General features: G+C 47.1%; 3 protein-coding genes across 6 annotated transcripts; 2 read left to right on the forward strand and 1 right to left on the reverse strand.

Annotated features, from left to right (window-relative positions):
* Window positions 1-1133: 1133 nt before the first annotated feature.
* Window positions 1134-5921, reverse strand: CIROZ (ciliated left-right organizer protein containing ZP-N domains). Of its 3 annotated transcripts, none has more exons than XM_074226026.1 (3): window positions 5683-5885; window positions 4312-4463; window positions 1134-2037 (listed from the first exon to the last, which is right to left on the reverse strand). In XM_074226026.1, exon 3 carries the CDS (start codon window positions 1920-1922, stop codon window positions 1548-1550), a length of 375 nt encoding a protein of 124 aa, XP_074082127.1. In that variant the 5' UTR covers window positions 1923-2037; window positions 4312-4463; window positions 5683-5885; the 3' UTR covers window positions 1134-1547. The 3 variants fall into 3 exon arrangements, with proteins under 3 accessions (XP_074082127.1, XP_074082125.1, XP_074082126.1); XM_074226024.1 differs by having other exon boundaries at window positions 1135-2037; window positions 5849-5921; XM_074226025.1 differs by having other exon boundaries at window positions 1135-2037; window positions 5820-5903.
* On the forward strand, window positions 1562-10383 carry PRKAG1 (protein kinase AMP-activated non-catalytic subunit gamma 1). 2 transcript variants are annotated; one of them, XM_074226022.1, is made up of 12 exons: window positions 1562-1662; window positions 5239-5287; window positions 7354-7463; window positions 7618-7699; window positions 7833-7891; window positions 8127-8172; window positions 8298-8352; window positions 8538-8664; window positions 8806-8971; window positions 9105-9142; window positions 9414-9560; window positions 9714-10383. In XM_074226022.1, the coding sequence occupies exons 1-12, from the start codon at window positions 1654-1656 to the stop codon at window positions 9816-9818; spliced, it is 993 nt and encodes a 330-aa protein (XP_074082123.1). In that variant the 5' UTR covers window positions 1562-1653; the 3' UTR covers window positions 9819-10383. The 2 variants fall into 2 exon arrangements, with proteins under 2 accessions (XP_074082123.1, XP_074082124.1); XM_074226023.1 differs by lacking the exon at window positions 1562-1662 and having other exon boundaries at window positions 5263-5353.
* A 2751-nt stretch (window positions 10384-13134) lies between these two features.
* Window positions 13135-15929, forward strand: DDN (dendrin). Its single transcript, XM_074220756.1, has 2 exons — window positions 13135-13347; window positions 13792-15929. Exons 1-2 carry the CDS (start codon window positions 13139-13141, stop codon window positions 15692-15694), a joined length of 2112 nt encoding a protein of 703 aa, XP_074076857.1. The 5' UTR covers window positions 13135-13138; the 3' UTR covers window positions 15695-15929.
* The last annotated feature ends 3355 nt before the right edge of the window (window positions 15930-19284 follow it).

A 19284-nucleotide genomic window follows, 5' to 3' on the forward strand; every position in this document is an offset into this window, starting at 1 on the left:
CAGACCCCCTCCCCCCACTCCCCTGGCTGTGACTGCTGTAAAGGTGAGGGGAGGGGACAGGGGCTGGGCTCAGTTTCCCCACTCCCAGATGTACAGTTGGACTTTTATAACGCACAAAAGTGAGCTGGCCCCTAGGGGAGCCAGAGGGTGACGGGTCCCCTCCTTCCTTTCTCTCCTATCTCCCTCCCTAAACTTGTGCTGCAGTTGATTGAACTTCTTCCTGGAGTGGGGTGGGGGTGGGATGGGGTAGGGTGGAGTGATCCCTGGGCCCCTTTCTGGTTAGGGAGCTATAGGTTTGAAGATGAAGTTTTTATTCAGTTCTCTCTTCTAGGGGCTGTGGGCAAAGGGCATTTTGTAATTATTTTAAAGAATCAAATTTGGAGTGTGAGTGGAGAGGGCTGGAGCAGGGAGCCTGGTAGCTGTTGTGTTTTTAAGGGTTTGTTTTTTTTGTTGTTGTTTTTGTTTTGTGTTTTAATTTGAGACAGAATGGGGTGGGGAGGGAGGCTGAAGATTTTTTTTTTAGGGAAAAAGAAAAAAGCTGCTTCCTCAACTGTTAAAAGATACAAAGTTTAAGAGAACTCCTTCCTTCCCTCCTTCCCTCCCCCCCCTCCAAAAAAAGAGCAAAGAGAAACTGCTGTAAGTAACCTGGCGGTGCAAGAGGTTGGGCTTCTCCACCATCGTCCACCCCGCCCTCACCACCCTGACCACCGGACCTCTGCCTTCCTTTCCAAAAGCAAAAGGCCTAGGCTGCTGGGAGCGGAGAGCACTTGGGCCAGAGGGTCTGGCTCCTGACTGGGCCGGAGCCCGGGTTCGGGTCGGGGTGGGGGGCGGACTTTGTAAGCATATGGTAGGTATCTGATAGTCCTGTAGGTCTTAGTGAAGAAACCTTATACAGTTTTTAATTTTTATATAAACTATAACTCAGACCCAAGCTGCAAGGTTGGAATTTTGGTTTTCTTGTTAAGTTCCCCGCTTGTATAATTGCATCGGAAGCCCCCCCCCCCATCCCGTTGTTTGTATTTGGGGTTGGTTTACACTCGCACATTTTCGATTTTCAGTTTCCCCGTTTTAAAGCCTCTTCATCTCCAGGACTCTCCTTCCCCACCTTTCCCTCCCTCCGCCTCCCCTGGAAAAAAAATCGCTGACAAGTGTGAATCCCGTGCAGACTTTATTTTGTGTTGTGTATGCTGTACAGCAGGTTTGTCCTTCGTAACAGCGGATGAAATGACCCCCTTTTGAAGGCCGCGCCCCTCGCGCCCCCGAGCCCCTGTCCGTGGCATGTTTTGTATCGGCGATCATTATGAACTGTACATAACTTATGTTGTGAGAGGCAAAGGGCAAGTTTTGGATTTTGCTTCTTCCAAGTTTGTTTTTAAAGGACAAATAAAAAAAAGCATTTTAAATACAAATCGCTTGGAGTGGCTCGGTAGGGCCGGCCGCAGCGGCCCGGGGACCGGACGCAGCCGGGGCGGCGAGGAGGGGGAGCGGGTAGAGGCAAGCGGCACGCAGGCGCCTGACCGCCGGCGGAAGGGCGGAGGCCGCCCTCCTCACGTGACGCTGGCGGAAGTGGGGCGGCGGGAACGGAAGTGACGGCCGAGGCAGATCCGGGAAGAAGCGGTCCGGAGGGCACGAAAGGAAGTGGCGCGGAACGGGATGGAGACGGTGAGAGGCGGAGGACTCGAAGGCGGGAGCCTCCAGCCGGAGGCCAACCGGGACCCCGCCGTTGGGCAGAGGAAGGGAAGTGCGGGGGCCGGGGCCAGCCGGTCTCCCGCCTGGGCTGCTCCTTGCGGCTGACCCCTGCCCCGAGCTGCTTTTAGGAAGCGGGGCTGGAGACTGGAGTTGATCTCCCGAGGGCGAGTCTCCCTCATGTTCCTCTTTAGGGGCCCTAGGCCCCTTCCGGGCGAGAGCGTCCTCAGGCGCATGGGAGCCTAGGGAGCGGGTCACCTGTGCTAGCCCATCCCTGGCGAGCATTTCCACTACGGGGGACCTTCCTCCAGCCACCAGCCCAACCATCATGAATTAGCTGTTATACGAACTCTGTGCCGAGAGAGAGAGAGAGAGAGACAGAGACAGAGACAGAGACAGAGAGAATCAGGGTCCAAATAACAACTTGGCCATCGGTGAACCGATCTTCGGCAAGTTCCTTCATCTCTAATTGCAGTGGGACCCAAATGATCTCCAAAATCCCTTGCAATATTAAGAATTGGAGATTCTGAGTCATGGGGCATGAAAACTAAGGATTGTCATAGAAACAGCGCAGAGTTCATATTTTAAGAGCTAAATTGCCCTCAGTATGATCACTGAATAAAATTGAGGATGTTAGAAAAATATCCTTCCAGAGACTAACCCTGCAGTTTAAGGAAGTAGATAAGAAGGATTTGGCTTGGGAGAAAGGACCTTGGAAGATATCCCTGGGAGGAATTGTGGCTATTGGACAACCTTCCGTTTGCCTCTCCCCACCCTGGAAGGTTTTTATAAGTTAATTACAGGGCTTTGCACACAAGCAAACACTAGGTAACTATTGGATTTTCATGCTTGAAATTCTAGATATGTTCTCCTAAGGGGCTCATTGTATCCAAAGAGTGACTTTTTGAATCAAATATGTTAAGCTTTTTGCAAACTTTAAAGTGCTATATAAACCTGCTTCTAAATATATCCGTGACCAAGTTTATACAGTTATATAGATTGAATACCTTTGTATTTGTTCATATATCGTTTTCCAGTCCTTGTGTGTAAATGTCAAATCATCTGAGTCTAGCTATTGCTCCCTTAAGTTTACATAAAACTTCGTCCCTAAACATGTTCAGTTCATTCCAAACTGTCTCTAGGAAGGAGCAGAAATTTTTGAAAAGCAGCTATTACAAGTGGGAAAATAGTCATAAAAATATTAAGGTCATATATATATATATATATATATATATATACACATATATATATATTTACATACGCACGCATATATTTGTTCTTGTCTCTGTCTTAGTGCAGCTCTCTCTGATCATTTATGTTATGGTGTACATCACCATCATTCCCTTTTTCAATAATTCAAATAATTGGTTATTCTATCCATATAGGTAGGTATAATCTCCACCAATAAAGATTTTGGGATTTAGGATTTATAAACTTTTTATCAAAAAAAAAATCCACTTGGTAATTGCCCTTTTGTTAAAGAGCTTCTCTGAATCTAACTGGGTTAATCACTGAGCCTGTACTCTAAGCCTTGCTGACTTGTCATGGTAGTGTCTAATACAAAACTGAAAATTACCTCCATACTATACTGAAGTATCAAAGTGGGAAGTTTAGTGGAAGATCAACAACAAATATTTACCAAACTGCCCTGATATTGAAATTCCTGCTTTCGTAGAGGTAACATTTTGATTTGGGAGAAAAGATTTTTGTATATGAAAAAAATTACTTCAATACAAGGTCCATTAAATAAGGGCCAAAGTAGACTATTGTTCCAGTTCTTGGTTTCTTTCTTTGTGGGAGCCAGTCTTTGATTCTTTATGTTATATGATTTTGTCTGTTTTGAATATCTCTCTCTTGTGTACATATATACATCTGCATTGCTTCACATGCAGGTGATGAGAGTTGTTCCAGTAGCATTGCCAGAATGTCACATGGAGCTGACTGGCTGCCCTATGCTGCTAATAGTAGTAATGAAAGGAGATTCCAGCTTCCTTTGGGGGTGGGGAGCTGTCCTTTCAGCTTTCCTTTGCCCTTTGTTCACTAGCCAGCTGAAAGATGACCCCTCACCCCCATCCCTGGTCAAGACCTTTAGCCTCAGATTTATGCAGAAGCTTGTGGGGTAGAAGTATAGTTTTTGGAACCATTATCTGAATATGTTGAGTTGGAGCTGTTAGAACCAATAGAAATAGCATAACTCCTTTTGGGTATTATGGACTTCTAAATTTTGAGAGGTCTAGAAACTTACCAAGGATTTGGTTATTCTGAGCAAAGGTCAGCGACAGGACTGCCCCTTATCCTCTCTGTGGCCATAAGGAAGCAGAGACAGCTAATGTTTTCTCTTGGCTGTGGGAGAGACTCATAAAGTGGTGCTAAGATGCAGGTCTGGCCATGTCATTCTTCCTTTCAATAAAATTTAGTTCCTTTTTTCCTCCAAGATCAGATATAAAATCATCTTTTTGACTTTTTTTTAAAGTCCTTTATAACCTGACCCATTCCTGCCTTTACTTTCCACATACTCCAAGATCTAGTGACATTGATGTTGCTATTCCTTAAATAAGATACCCCATCTCCAGCTCTGAGCATTTTCACTGAAATGTCTGAAATGCTCTCCTTCCTTATCCTTACCTTCTGGCTTCTATGGCTTTCTTCAAAGTCCCACCTTCTGCAAGAAGTCTTGTGTCATCTTGGTGTCTTCTCTCTGAGACTGCTCCCTCCTGTATATATCTTATATCTTGTATCTATCTTATTTGGACACAGTTATTTGCATGTTGAGAGCTCTAAATGAAATAATATTTGTAAAATGCTTGGCACAGTAGCTGGCCTTGAGTAAAAGGTATTTAATAAATGTTCTCTTTCCTTGTTCCCCCATAAGATTGAACTCCTAGGAGCCATTTCTTTTTACCATTTTACCTTTTTTTACCTTTTTACCCTTCTTTGTGTATCCCCCCAATACATAGAGAAGACCCTACCAGGTATTAGGTACTTAATAAATGCTTGTTGACTGATCAACTGAATTGACTAACAGTATGGGAAAAGCTCCTCAGCTACAGAATATGTTTCTACCCTTTATTTTTTTTTTTTAGTGGTAACCAACTGACTTCCAGTTTCTGTTGTCATTTCTTACTTTCAACCTGTTTTCATGGTAGAAGCCAAATGGTATAGTCCTTAATAATACTTGGGAAAGGCAATGGTTATCACTGTCCAGATTTGGACACCCATAGCAGATTCTTTGGGAGTTAAGCCAAGGCCCAGAAACTCCCCCAGAAGGGGGAGACTCTCAGAAACTTTTTTTATTTTTGCAAGGCAATAGGGTTAAGTGACTTGCCCAAGATCACACAGCTAAGTAAGTATTAAATGTCTGAGGCCTGATTTGAACCCAAGTACTCCTGACTCCAAGACTGGGGCTCTATCCTCTGTGCCACCTATCTGCCCCCTCAGAAAGTGCCAGTTTTGAAGCCTTGTTTCTTTTATACTGTCATGTCTTAATGCTGGGGAGGACAACTAGATTAGTAGATCCTAAGTTAGGCTTAGTTCCTTTTGTTTTCCTTCCAGGTCACTATACCAGAGAGTGGTACGGAAAAATGCACCCCAGCTCTGGAAGGTAAAAACTGCAGAGCCAGGAACCCTCAGTCTTTGTCATCTAACATCTATAATTAGATCACCCTGAGTATGTACTTCTACATTTGTTATGGCTTTGAAGACTTCTGTAGTTTCCCAGCAACTCAGGTCAGGAATAGACTGGACTAAGGATATTGTACTGAAATCTTAAGACACAGGGTTTAGCAATCCTTACGGTGTTCTCAAACTTCCTCTCGATTATGAAATAACCTTGAATTGCCTTTGCAACCACATCTCTCTACCATGTGAAAGGCTTTAGAACCCCCCCCCCCATCACAAAATGGTCTTCCATTTATTTTTAAAAAATATTTGATGAATCACCTGTTGTATGTAGGCAACTGCCCTAAAGTGTTAAGATTTCAAAAATATCACACAGACCTTGCCTGAAGGGTAAAGAAAGGGATCTGGGCTGGATCTGTGATTTCCTTAGTATAGGGGATCCCTTCCAGCTGAGAAAGCTCCATTTACCAATCCAATCAGTACCTTCTCTGCAACTTTTAGTTTTAGAGACTTGCCTTGACTACTGACAGGTTAAAGCACTTGCCTGAGGTCACATGGATTATATAGGTGTCAGAGGAAGACTTGATTTTAGGACTTCCTGGTTTCCAGGACAACCCTCTATCCATTGTGCCACACTGCCTCTAGAATTTTTAATTTAAAGGAATAGAAGAAAAGATGTGTCCACAAATAATTATGATAATAAGAAGTGGTCCAGGAAATGTAGCATATGAAATTTAAGGAAAGACCACTTTGATTTGATTGGAATAAGAGAGAACAATTCATGAAGAAACTGATCTCTAAGTTAAGTTTTAAAAGAAAGGGGAGACTTTCAGTAATAGGAGATAGAGTGGAGAATTAACAGGAGAAACAATACAAGTTTGGAGAAGAGTGAGGGAACGATGAGCAGAGGGAAGAGTGACTAGTCTAGTCTGTCTTAGTACTTGAAAGTGTAAGAAAAGGAGTATAGTATGAAATAAGATAGGAAAGGTAGATTGAAGGATGAAAGGTTGTGGAAAGCCTTGGGTGCCAAGGTAAGGAGCTTTTAATTCATTGGACACTGGACAGGCGTTGAAAACTATTGAAAGGAACTGACATTAGGAAGATTACTGGGGCAGCAGTGTCAAGAATGAATTAAAGTGGAAAGCAGGAAATCCAATTAGGAGGCTCTAAATATGCCCCTTTTACCATTCCTAGATGTGCTTGATGCTACTGTGGATTTCCCAGACTTTTTACTAGCCTAAGGGACTCAAGAGGCTCCATGGGGTTTGGAATAATGGCTGAGGATAAAAGGGAGAAGTAGCTCTCCTCTATGTGTTTTTTTTTTTAAACTAACCCTGTTGGGCACAGAATGATATGTGAAGTAAGGCAGTGGATATTTCCCTACTTGGACAAAGAATAAAAAGACCTGAGTTGGAGATGGTCTCAGTGTTTCCTGGATCCTGAACTTGCTCTCTCTCCCAAGGTCTAGCTACAAGTATAGACTGTGGACTTTTCTATCCCAGCCTGACTTGGCCCTAGACTTTTCCTAAAATCTTAGGGAGCAGGAAGCCCCATCCAATGTGGCATTTTACTGACAGATAATAATAACATGGTATTGAATTGAAATGGCTTGGATAAGCAGTCAATCATATTCCTATCAAAAGCTCTCTTAAGCATCACAAGACTATCAGCAATTATACTCCTATTCAAAGAGAAGAGCAAAAGGGAATGAAGTGATGATGAAAAAATTTAGCTTAGAGAAGAACCTCCTAGACAAGAACAGACTACCATGAGATTCTCCTTTGGATCATTCTCTACCTGACATGAATTGCTATAATTCTGCTGAAAGATGGTCTCTAGTCTGAGATGGATTCAAAGACCTTTTCTAGATTTGGTAGGAGCAAGAAGAACAAGGCACATGGACTAGGGAGGGTTTTGTGGAGAGCAATCAGAGGTTTGGGAAACTACAGCCCCATGTATGTGTTCTTTCAGTTTGACAGAAAGGTGGGGGGATGGGAGAGGGGGTTACAGCAGCAGAGTAGAGAACACTAATTCCGTCATGCTATACAGAGACCCCAGAATCCAACAGTGCCGTGTATACGTGCTTCATGAAATCTCATCGATGCTACGATTTGATCCCCACAAGCTCCAAACTGGTTGTGTTTGATACCTCCCTGCAGGTAAGTGAGACTTTTGACCTTCTGGCTATATATATATTCATCCAAAGATATCACCTTATAGGACTACTCTTACCCTTCTTCCCCTCATGCCTTTTATCCTCCCCCAGTTTCTGCCGTAGTGACCTTCCTTCTCTGTCACTCACCCCACCCGCAGGTAAAGAAAGCCTTCTTTGCCCTTGTCACAAATGGAGTTCGGGCAGCCCCATTATGGGACAGCAAGAAACAGAGCTTTGTGGGTAAGCAAGACTATGGGATGGATAATGTCATCATACTGGGCAGAGAGGGAAGTTGAGGGTAGTACTTGGGATTCCCTCATTTGAGGGCCCTGGGGAAAGTTGAACAATTGCTAAGTTTCCATTTGGCTTCCAGGTATGCTGACCATCACTGACTTCATCAATATTTTACACCGTTACTACAAGTCAGCCTTGGTGAGAAACTCATAGCCATATTCTGATGCCATCATCAAAGACCACTGATTCCTCTTTAGTTCCCATCCATGAACCCTGCCACTGATTTCCTAATGTCTTCTCAGTGGCCTCAGTTGGCTTTCTCCATAGAGAGCACAGTTGTTGTCCCCTATTCCACTTTCTAGGGACCTAGGCCATCAGGAAGCTCATGGAACAGAGTCATAAAAACCTGAACCCTGTTACCTCTCTATTCCAGGTACAGATCTACGAGCTGGAAGAACATAAGATAGAAACCTGGAGAGGTTTGTAATAGGGGATCATAGGGAGACAATGGACTGGAACATTTCCATGGAAAGCTGGTTTGTTTTTTTTGTTTGTTTGTTTGTTTTTTGGTGGCATTTGGTGTCTAAACTATCTCTTCTCTCAGAGGTCTACCTTCAGGACTCCTTCAAACCTCTTGTCTGCATCTCTCCTAATGCCAGGTGAGCTGCCACCCACTTCTTCAGAATAGGAAAATGCCATTGTCATCCAAAGGAAACCTAGAAGGGGTGGGGGCAGAGTGGGTACTCCGTATATACATGTCTAGGGGTGGTCTGAGCTTGCTAACTGTCCCCAAACCTTCATTAACCTGCATCCAGAGCTGTTTGTTAACCTCTTTCTTCCACAGCCTTTTTGATGCTGTTTCCTCACTGATCCGAAATAAGATCCATAGACTGCCAGTCATTGACCCCGATTCTGGCAACACTCTATATATCCTAACCCACAAACGTATTCTTAAGTTCCTGAAGCTGTTTGTAAGTACAGTTTGTCTTCCTCTCTGATTTCTACCATCACCACATATACTGCAATCAAGCCCAGCTGGGCTGGGTTAGGGAGTTGGTATTTGAGGGCCGATTGGAGGACTTGGCAGTCTGATTGATTGGTCTCCTCACCAGATTGCAGAGTTTCCCAAACCAGACTTCATGTCTAAATCTCTGGAGGAGCTTCAGATAGGCACTTATGCCAACATTGCTCTTGTGCGTACCACCACACCTGTCTATGTTGCATTGGGCATCTTTGTTCAACACCGGGTCTCTGCCTTGCCTGTGGTAGATGAGAAAGGTAAGGAATTGGGGAGGGAGAAAGAATGGATAGGGGCAATCGCTGTCTCCAGGGGTGGCCTGGGGATGGTGGTGGTGGGGGTTTCACAGCTGTATTCTAAGCACTTCTGGTTAAGCAGCCCCTATTTTCACAGGACGTGTGGTGGACATCTACTCCAAGTTTGATGTCATTGTGAGTGACTTCTGAGGGACCAGACCAGGTGGTAGGGAAAAGGAAGGAGGAATTGGGGAATGTGAAAAGGAAAAAGAGGGATTTCTTTGTGGGTTACACTGACCTCCATATCTTGATGTGAGAAAAGAAGTGAATCCCTCATTGACTGAGTGAACTGGGAGATGACTTAGTTCTCCTGAGCTTTCTATTTCTGGTGGGGTGGAGTAGGAGAGAATGAGGTTTGGGGATTTGGAAACCATGCTTTTTGGGCTCTTTACCCTCATTTTCCTAGAACTTGGCAGCAGAGAAGACCTATAACAACTTGGATATATCTGTGACAAAAGCACTACAGCATCGATCCCATTATTTTGAGGGTGTACTCAAGTGCTACCAGCACGAAACTCTGGAGACCATCATTAACAGGCTGGTGGAAGCTGAGGTGGGGAAAGAGAATGGAAGGATTTGGGCATGAGGGGAAAGCTGTACTGGGAATGAAGAGAGAGGCTTAGAAATAGGGAAGGGGATAATGAAAGTTACTTAACTGAGTTAGACTGAAAGCTTTCTTCCTTTCTCCTTTGCCATCCTCTACCAGGTTCACCGATTGGTGGTTGTGGAAGAAAACAATGTGGTAAAGGGCATTGTGTCACTGTCTGACATACTTCAGGCCTTGGTGCTCAGAGGTGGAGAGAAGCCCTGAGTTGAATTTAGAGAAAGGCACAGAATGCATTATACCTCTGATCATTTGGATGGGTTACTAGAGGTTCTGATCCCTTTTATGAAGCTCATCACTCACCCTACCTGCAGAGAGGGTTTATAAAGGGGGTAGGAAAGCATAGAAAACACACACGTTTTGAAGGAATAACCTCTAAGCTAGGCACCAACCATCAGCATTGGTCCCCTGCCTGACCTAAGGACTGTGTGCCCCTCATCCCAGGTAATTCTGATCTCTAGGAGATCTCCAGTCCTCTCAGCAAATACCCTACTCCTATTCCTGAGATAATGTACTATGAAACTCTGTAAAAAATGTTTTCTTCCTAATATAAAAGGAGTTAGGAAGATGGGGGGGTGGGGGAAGACAGAGTGCCAGTTCCTCCTATAATGATGTTGGTGGAGGAGTTGTACCCTTTGGATTTTTGCTCTTTCTTTTTCCCTGCTATGCTTCCCTACTCTTGAGGAGTTGGAAAGGGAAGTTCAAGATGGCTAGTTCAGATATATTTTTCTTAGTGATTCTAATTAAAAGGACAAGGATGGCTTTTATCATACAGTATTGTGTTTTCATTGGGACTATGAGCACCACTGACCTTGGCCTCTGCACCTGTGACTCCACATATAATCACTCTCCCAGAAGAGGCTCATTACATTCCACATCTCTCCTTACTCAAACCATGTCCTTCCATGCTCCCAACCTCCTCTCCCTCTGTTGTGACTAGGACTTGATGTTAATCCCTTGCAAGTACAGTATCTCCAGAGAGAAAGTGGAACCCTTTTCCTCTGCAGACTGAAGTTAGTACCCAAAATGTTGGGTACTCAGTACTATTCGTCCCATATACTTCTCTGCCATGGATGTTCCATGAACCCTCTCCCCCCTTTTCTCCCCAAGTGGTGCTGGGAATGAAGAACTGGTCTTAGATTCTGCTGAATTGGCACTGTGTGTGTTTGCAAATCCCTTTTATTTACTCTTCTGCCTTTTCTAAAAACTGGGAATGGTTGGGTGGCAGGGTCAGAAGAACAACTTCAGAGGTAACATTTAATTTCCATTTGTCTGAATACTGTCATGTAGAAAGAAGCCATCAAATGGCTCCTTGACAGTTAGGGAGGTCTGGGGTGGGAACTGTGTGTGTGATGGGGGAGAGGGGGAATGACAGAAGGATTAAATGCTTTTTTTCCCCGCAGTTTTCTACTTGAAGTTTCAGAGCAACTCTCATTTTTGCATTCTTATTTTTTCCCTGCTGCTTTCCTCAAAGTTTGAGTCTCTTAAAGTTAAGAGACTGTTGGAGAAAAGGCATGATGGGCTTCTGGGAATGCTTGTGTGAGGAAGGGTCACAAATCCTAAGTAAAGAAGTTGTACTGTTTTAGGCAAGCACTACACCATGCTATATAGGCTCACACAGCACATTCCTGATCTGGAGGGAGGTTTCCAAGTGATTAGATGAGTTACAGAGTGTGCACATTCCATGGGAACAGGATAGTGGGGGGGGGGGGGAGTTTGGAAGGGAAAATTTAAAAGACCCAGGTTTCTGATGGAAGACAGGCATCTTCATTCTTATTTAGCTGGAGCCAGGTAAGTACTTGGGCTCAGGGCAGGAATGTGGGGAGAAGAGGAGATAGGTAAATGATATTATTGAAGTCCTTTCTCTAAGGAGTAATGATGAGGACATGAAGATTTGGAATCAGGATACTTGAATATTTTGTATTTCTCTTTGTGTGAGTAGGCATTTCAAGAAATCTTTAAAAAAAGGGTAGAGAATGCCTCCTATTGATCCATTCTCTACTTACCCTGTAGGGTAGTGCTGACACTCCTCCCTAATTGCTGACACCCTACACACCCCTTTTTCTGTCACACCTGTTTTAAGGGGAAGTGAAGAGCTCTTCTAACAAATCAAGATTCCTTCTACCTCTTTCACCTCTGAACCCCAAGTGAGCTCTAGAATTAAGGGGACAATTTTGGAAGTTCCATCTAGATTCCTCTACTGTTACCTGTTCCTTTCTTTTGAGGGGGTCAGTGGTAAAGGAGAAATGTTCTTTGCTTCCCCAGGAACTACACCCCTTCCCTACCTCCACTTGAACTGCTGGCATGGTTGCTATGCATGGTTGCTAAGTCTCTGCATGGTGGGTTTGGCGTGGGCTGAGCTTTTACTAACATTACCATGGTAAAGTTGGGAACCACCTGTAATGGTGCTGGGGGAAGGGACCACTGGAGCATTACAGCACCTTCTGCTCTTAGCTAAAAGAGGGACCCAGGGACATGAACATCCTAGGCAACATTAGGGGAAAGGGGGGGATCCCTTAAATGCAAACAGCCCCAACGTTTATCCTTTGTTTTTGCTTAGTTGCACAAACGTTGGTGGTGAACCGGGAGCATTTCCATTCTATCCCTCTTTTCTAAAAGTGCAGAAACTCATCCACCTCTTCAGGGTTTGCCAGTGCTGTGTGTGGGCATGATATAGAGCGACTCTCCCTGCTTTCTGGGTTAGTGGGGGAAGAGGCCGAGTGCCATTCCAGTCCTTCCCTCCCCTGGGAACATCTAGAATTGTGTCGGGGAAATAGGTGTGTGTTATCCAGAGCAGGACCCTTGTAAGGCAAGGAAGTTGGGGGGGGGTAGGACTTTAGAGGTTGGGAACAACAGCTCCCAGATCTGAGCTGAGCACGAAGCAGCCGCCTCCTCCCTCTGCCGCTGAGAAGCGGGTTACTCATCTCCTGCACCCGCACTACCGCTAAAAATAGCCCCCAGAGCCTTGGGGCCGCCCCCTCCCTTTCCTCTGCCCCCAAACCCATGGAAACAGGCAGAGGGTGGAGAGCGAAGACCTTGAATTCCAGGGGACATTTTCTTATCCTAAATGGAGCAATAGGCTAAAGTCAAGAAAAGCCAAGGGATGGAACTCGAGCATCAAGGCACCCAGACTCACTGTAGAGTAATGGGCTAATAAGGCAGCAACGTTGGGTAGGGCGGAGTAATGCCGAAGGCTGAGGAGGAAGAGATGACCTTTGATAGCGAGATGAAGAATCCTCCCCACTTTCCAACTGGTCCCGCTTGGGTTTGGGGGGAAGGGATGGAAGTGGGGAGTGTCCAGGTCGGCAACCAAGGACTGCCGCGTGCTGTGTGGGAGAAGTAGCAACACAGAAAAACTGCCCGTGTCACATGCACGCACACATACACACACAGACACACACACGTGTGCTCGGGTATATATAGTCCCCAGTCTTTGTGTACGCCGCTCTGCAGCGGCTCCAAGCTTCCTAAGCTAGGAGGGGGCTCTTGGGGTGGGGGGTGGGGGGTTGGGGTTGGGGTGGAACAGGATGGTGGATGGCCCGCTGTTCTCCGAGGGGCCAGGCAGCCCTAGGAAGCCCCATGATGGCGAGTCTGCCGGCTGCTTGTGGGTTCAGAAGTCCAAGCTGTTAGTGATTGAAGTGAAGACCATCTCCTGTCATTACAGTCGCTGGGGCCCTGCTCACCAGCCCATGGACCCTACCGGGGGTCCTTGGGTCCAGGAACCTTCAAGCCACAGGTGAGTCTGAGGGTTCAGTTGGGAGAAGGACACAAGGAAGGACAGTTTAGGGTCTGCCCTCCCCACTCCTTCCCACTGATTGTACCATGCTGCTTAAGGCTCCCTCCAGCCGGGTGGGTCGCAGGTTACCTCAGGGGAGGGGGGGGGGGGACGAGAGATGGACATGGATTCAAACGAATCTGAGAGAGGGGGAGAAACTGTGTGAGGCTTACAAGATTCAAGTGTGACAAGGCGGCAGAGTCTGAAGCTTACCCAGAGAACCTAAATAGTCACCACAATCAAATATTGCCATATTGATTCCCACCCCCCCCACCCCCACCCCGCCTTCCACCCTCTCTACTCCTTTAGTCTTCATGGCTACCTTTTACTTGCCCCGCGGTTCCCTCTGCTTGTCCCTCAGCTTCACTGGCCGCTCACCTGGGCTCCTCCTGCTTATTGTCCCAGGTATGGGCTGGGCCAGAAGCCCCCAGAGAGGCTGCTCCGCCGGGCATGGGTGCCCCGAGTGTTGCAAGAGGCAACCAACTGGGGGGCTGGGCACCCATCCGAGATCCGACCCAGAGAGCAAGAGAAAAGGAAGGCGGCCTCTCAGGAGCGCGAGACCAAAGAAACAGAGAGAAAGCGGCGCAAGGGAGGTGCGGGTCGAAGTTGGAGTCCTCCAGGCCTTTTCCGTTCGGAGCCCCGGAGTCCACTGGGCCGAGCCCGGGGCGGAGGTGGGCCCCGCCCCGAACCCAGGAATGTCCCTAAAGGCCCCCAACCCAAGGTCCGTCAGGTCCCTTGGCTGCCAGAGCACCTTGGGCCGCCCGGCCGCCCGTCCCGTCCAGCGACACAGTCGCTGCGAGAGCCCGGGCCCTCAGCTCGAGCGGGGCCCCGGGCGGGGCGGCCGTCTGGGCCTCCCAGCTACGAAGCCCACCTGCTCTTGAGAGGCGCCGCGGGGCCAGCCCCTAGGAAGCGGTGGGACCGGCCTCCACCCTACGTGGCTCCGCCTTCCTATGATGGCCCCCACCGGACCTTGGGGTCCAAGCGGCCCCCGCAGCTTCCCCGGCTGCCCGCCCCACTGGTCCCGGCTCCGGCTCCGGCCCTAGAAGGAAAAGACGGAGAGGAACGCCCCAAGAAGAGGCTGGATCCGCGGATCTACCGCGACGTTCTAGGGGCTTGGGGGATTCGGCAGGGCCGGGGCACCGGGGGTGGAGGGAAGACCTCAGACAGAGCCCCGGGGGTCTCTCCTCTGGGTGCCAGTGGCAACGGCAGGGAGCTCTATTCCCAGCCTGCGGCCGACCAGGCCCCGAGAGCAGAAACGATAACCTCCAGTACTCCCCAGACGCCCCCCAGAACCCAGCTCCCTCTCAGGGACCTCTCCGAAGGGGAGCGAGCAGACGGAGAGCAGAGCTGGCCCTGCAAGACCCGGGGGCCGCCCCAGCACAGCCAGACCCTTCCTCGACCCTGGGCCCCTGGGAGCCCAAGAGCGCAAGGGGCCCCGGCAGAGAGGACTGGGCCTCGAAGGCCTCCCCAGTTTCCAACCAACGGGAAGGAGACCCGTGGCGCTCGCACTGGGTCCCGCAGCCCCCGCAGCTCTGCCGGGGAGAACGGGGTGTTTGTCATTGACGCCACGTGCGTAGTGATTCGGGCCCAGTTCATCCCGACCCCCCAAGTCCAACACGTGCTGCTCTTGCCTTCCCCGGGGCCGCGGGAAGGGGGGGGATCCCCGGTTTTGCCGAAGTCCCGAAAAGAGGAGGGGGAGGAGGAGCGAGCCCTCGCTTCCCCGTGCCCAAAGCTGCTGCAGAGTAGCCGGCTCTCTCCGCGACCTGGCCGGGGCGCCGAGGCCGGGGGACAGGAGGACCCCTCCCTGGAGGAGCGCGCCTCTCGCATCCTGGGACTCCCGCTCAGGGAGCTGGACCTCGGGGCGCCCCCCGCCCTGGGGAGCTCCAACCCCGGCGCGTCCGGCGGAGCGGCTGCCGGGGGCGCCGAGGGAGCCCGGGGCTCCGAGCCGGCCGCGAAGGGCTGCCAGCCCGCCGCCCGGGGCTGGGCTCGGGACCCGGGGCCTTACGCCGGGGCCCTGCGGGAGGCCGTGTCCCGCATCCGCCGCCACACAGCCCCGGACTCGGACTCGGATGAAGCCCTGGAGTGCGGGGCCCGGAGCTGCTCCTCCGAAGGGAGCGACACAGAAGCCCCTGGAGGCCTAGACCCCCCCGGGGGCCCGGGAGGCCGGGGAGAGGCCGGGCGCAGGGCCGGGGAGCTGAGAGACTGTATCCGGGAAATCCTGGATGTGATCTGCCAGACCGAGGAGGCGCTCATCCGGGCCGAGGGTTCCGCTCAGGGAAAGCAGGGAGGGGGGCACCCCCAGCCATAGGTTCCCAGACCTCGAACTCGGCCCGTCCTCCCCGCCTCCTCCTCCACGATCCCTTCCTCACCTCTCCTTCTATAACCCTCTCCTTACATTTCACCCCCGACCCGGAGCTCCATACAGTGAAACTAGAGGAGCAAACAGCCATTTGAGCTTTCACGGTTTTATTTTTTTGAATGGAATGGAAAATGGAATCTTATGTCTGGATCAATTCGGTACAATCTCAATTAAAGGGCTTAGAAAACAGAGCTCAGTGGTTGTGGTTTGCTGTTGTTTTCAACTGAAATCCCAGTCACAGTTATGGGGTGATCCAGGTAATTCACACATCACTGCAGTGTTGACTCCAGCTATTGTCTTCACATACCTAACCAGATGACTTTCTTTTATATTGGATTCTCTTTTACACTACTCACAATTAGCAGAATTTCAGTTGAAAAAGTCTTCAGAAGCCTTCTAGTTTACTCTTGAACAAGAATTCCCTCAATAGCATCCCTTAACCGCAGCCATTCAACCTTTCTTTGAATACCTCTTGTGAGGAGCAAACACTTCCTTCTAGGGGCTGTCTATTATACTTTTGGATAATTCTAGCTAATAGGAAGGTGTTCCTCTGCTCTAGACTCAGTTTGCCTCCTTATGATTTCAAGTCTTTTTGCTTTCAAGTCTTCTCTGGCACCACACAGAATAAATTTAAACCCTCTCAGATATTTGGAGACCGTTATAATTTTCGATTTAGGTTTTCAATTCAAATTCTCTCAGTTCTTCAACTTTATACAGCAGGAGTTAGAAACTTTCCTCTGGATGGCCCAGTGTATTTTAAAAATAGGATACAAAAGGATCCTAATTGGATAGGGAAATATAAACGGAGATCAGATAGGTAATTGAGAGAGGGATAATAAAAGTGAGGTTATGTTCATTAGAGAGGGTATTAGGATAGAGGACTAATTAAAGGTGAAGAGGAGAAGTGAAAAAGTGACTAGAGAGGTTTGGGTCTTGAGGTAGGGTTTTGAAGAATTCCACAGGCGATTGGCTCATGGATGGGGAGTTTTGAAGAGGTTACTGAAAGGAAGCAAAAGCAAGAGGAAGGAGAGGAGCATTCAAATCAATAAGCCCAGGATCCTCACGCTTAACCTTATTCAGTAAAGGTAAAACCAGCAAAAAGAGACACCTGGAGAGAACTCCCTTTCACTCCCTACACACCTCTTTCTCAACTTGAAGAATCCCAAGACCTGATGAGCTTCAGGAATCAAAACCTATCAATAAACATTTATTAAATACCTATTATGTACCAGGCACTGTCCTAGGTGCTGGGAATACAAAGACAAAAATTAACCAATCCCTATGATCAAGGAGCTTATATAGTTATGTCATAGGATTGTTGTGGGGATGATGATATGTGCACAAATTTACTGGGTAACAGATATAAATATGTGTATAAAACATACATGTATGTATCTTTATGTGTATACACACATGTAATCATTTTTAAGGAAGGACTGGCTTAGGTAGGAACTGGTCCTTAGTTGAATGTTGCTATTCTAAAGACATGAAATTAAGGAAGGAATATCCATTATAGCTGTGGAAGATAGCCTACAAAAATTGTGGAAGGGGAGATGAAATGCTATGTATGGAGTTAGACCTAATTAATTTTTTTGTTTTTTTTTGCAAGGCAAATGGGGTTAAGTGGCTTGCCCAAGGCCACACAGCTAGGTAATTATTAAGTGTCTGAGGTCAGATTTGAACTCAGGTACTCCTGACTCCAGGGCTGGTGCTCTATCCACTTCACCACCTCGGCACCTGACCTAATTAATTTTTAAATGGAGTAAGAAGAGATCAAACTAGAAGAATAGTTTGGAGCCAGATTATAAAAAGCTTTAAATGCCAGACAGAGGAGTTTGAATGTCATCCTAGAGGCAATGGGTAGAGGTTGATCTGAGGGACCTCAAACCAGTCTGTGAGTTGGGGGGGGGGTATCTACTCCAAGCATGTGAATACTTCCCCCTGGTAAGAAAAATTTGTTCCAGTAGTCATGAAAGCAGTGAAAGGAGGTCCTGTGGGACTCGTAGAACTTGTCAAAGGCACAAAGACACTGCTTCATGGGCCAAACATTCAATATCTTGACTTTTATCTTGCTACTGAATTTTGATCACTCTGGGAGAGAGAGGCTAATGACTTCACACAACTCTGTTTCACTTAAATCCAGTTCACAAAAGAGTTGAGATATCACCCCATAATATCATTTTTCCTTTTCAAAAATGAAGGACAAGCAACAAGAGGAAACAGGTATTATTCCTAAAGCACATATTATGATTACCCCATACTCTAGAAGCTTCAGTGAGTCCTCTGTTTAGCATTTCAAATCCTTCTTGATCTAGATCCAGATTACTACCTTTCCAGATCCACACTGGATCATCATACAATCTGAGGTCCATCCCAAATTGGTTGACATGTATCTCTCCTATAATAGTCTGTATCCTCTCTGTGCCTTTTCAAGTTAACCTCTAAAGGGTCCAGTGGCTCTGCAGTCATAGGACTTGGGTTCTAATTCTCACACTGTTGCTGCCTCTGTGACCTTTGGGAAGTCACCTCACTTCCTTAGGCTTCCTTAGGGTTTGACATACTGACTTCTGATGTATTTTCTGGGTCCAGAGATTATCTTGTGCCTTAAACGCACCCACCTCTTTTCCTCCATTCATTTGATTCCTTCAAAGTTCAGTGCAAATTCTACCTCCTATAAACGGCCTTTCTGAATCCACTCAGCTTCTTCCCCTTCCAACATTGTATTTATTTTACAATATACTGTTTATCTGTTTTTATGTGCATATCTTTCCTTCAAAGGAGGCAACAATGGGGAGAGAGAGAGGGCTAGGACTGGAACCAAAAGAGCCAGAGTGTTAAACACTTCCTAATTGTGTGATTCTGGGTGAAACACTTAAACTGTTTGCCACAGTTTCCTCAACTGTAAAATGGGGGTAAATGATAGCACTTAACTCATAGAGTTGATGTGAGGCTATTTGTAATGAGATATTTCTAAAGGGATTAGCCTAGAGTAAGTACATTTGGATACATGTGCATAGTATGTACATGTTCATGTTTCTTCTCTAGTAGGACATTCCTTGAAGGCATTTTTGTCTTTGTATTTCAACACCTGGCAAATAGTCAATGTTTAATAAATGTTTGTTGGTTGATTAATAGAAAGTCACTGATGATTTAAAGCAGAAGGAATATCACTATTGTACCTTTTTAGAATAGAGGAGGGAGATTCTTGAGGCAGGAAGAGTCATTAGAAGACTGAAAGGTGATGAGGGACTGAATTAGGATGGTGGTTTTGGAATTGGAGAACTTGGGAAGGATAAGACAGTTGTAGAGGTAAATTAGCCAGGACTTTCCAACTGAATGGTTATGTGAATGAATGAGGGAGAGTGAGGGGTGCAGGGGGATTCCATGGGTCACAAACTTCGATGACTGGAAGTATGACTTTACCAAATGGAGAATGAGGAGGTAAAGATTTCTAACCCTAATCAGATAAAATGGTCTATAGCCTTGGAGGCTGTGCACAGAATAGAGGAGGGATGGCTGGTTTGGGGTAATCAGTAACC

This window comes from Macrotis lagotis, chromosome 2, assembly GCF_037893015.1.
Source record: "Macrotis lagotis isolate mMagLag1 chromosome 2, bilby.v1.9.chrom.fasta, whole genome shotgun sequence".
Taxonomy (NCBI): domain Eukaryota; kingdom Metazoa; phylum Chordata; class Mammalia; order Peramelemorphia; family Peramelidae; genus Macrotis; species Macrotis lagotis.

What these genes read in the sequence shown, in the direction of transcription:
- CIROZ (XM_074226024.1), bottom strand. Translation starts at nt 2,016, where the DNA reads ATGATGGTTGGGCTGGTGGCTGGAGGAAGGTCCCCCGTAGTGGAAATG.
- PRKAG1 (XM_074226022.1), top strand. An exon ending in TTAAGTTCCTGAAGCTGTTT is followed by an intron (nt 8,665 to 8,805) that starts GTAAGTACAGTT and finishes TCTCCTCACCAG; the next exon opens with ATTGCAGAGTTTCCCAAACC. An exon ending in GCCTGTGGTAGATGAGAAAG is followed by an intron (nt 8,972 to 9,104) that starts GTAAGGAATTGG and finishes CTATTTTCACAG; the next exon opens with GACGTGTGGTGGACATCTAC.
- DDN (XM_074220756.1), top strand. Translation starts at nt 13,139, where the DNA reads ATGGTGGATGGCCCGCTGTTCTCCGAGGGGCCAGGCAGCCCTAGGAAG. An exon ending in CAGGAACCTTCAAGCCACAG is followed by an intron (nt 13,348 to 13,791) that starts GTGAGTCTGAGG and finishes TTATTGTCCCAG; the next exon opens with GTATGGGCTGGGCCAGAAGC.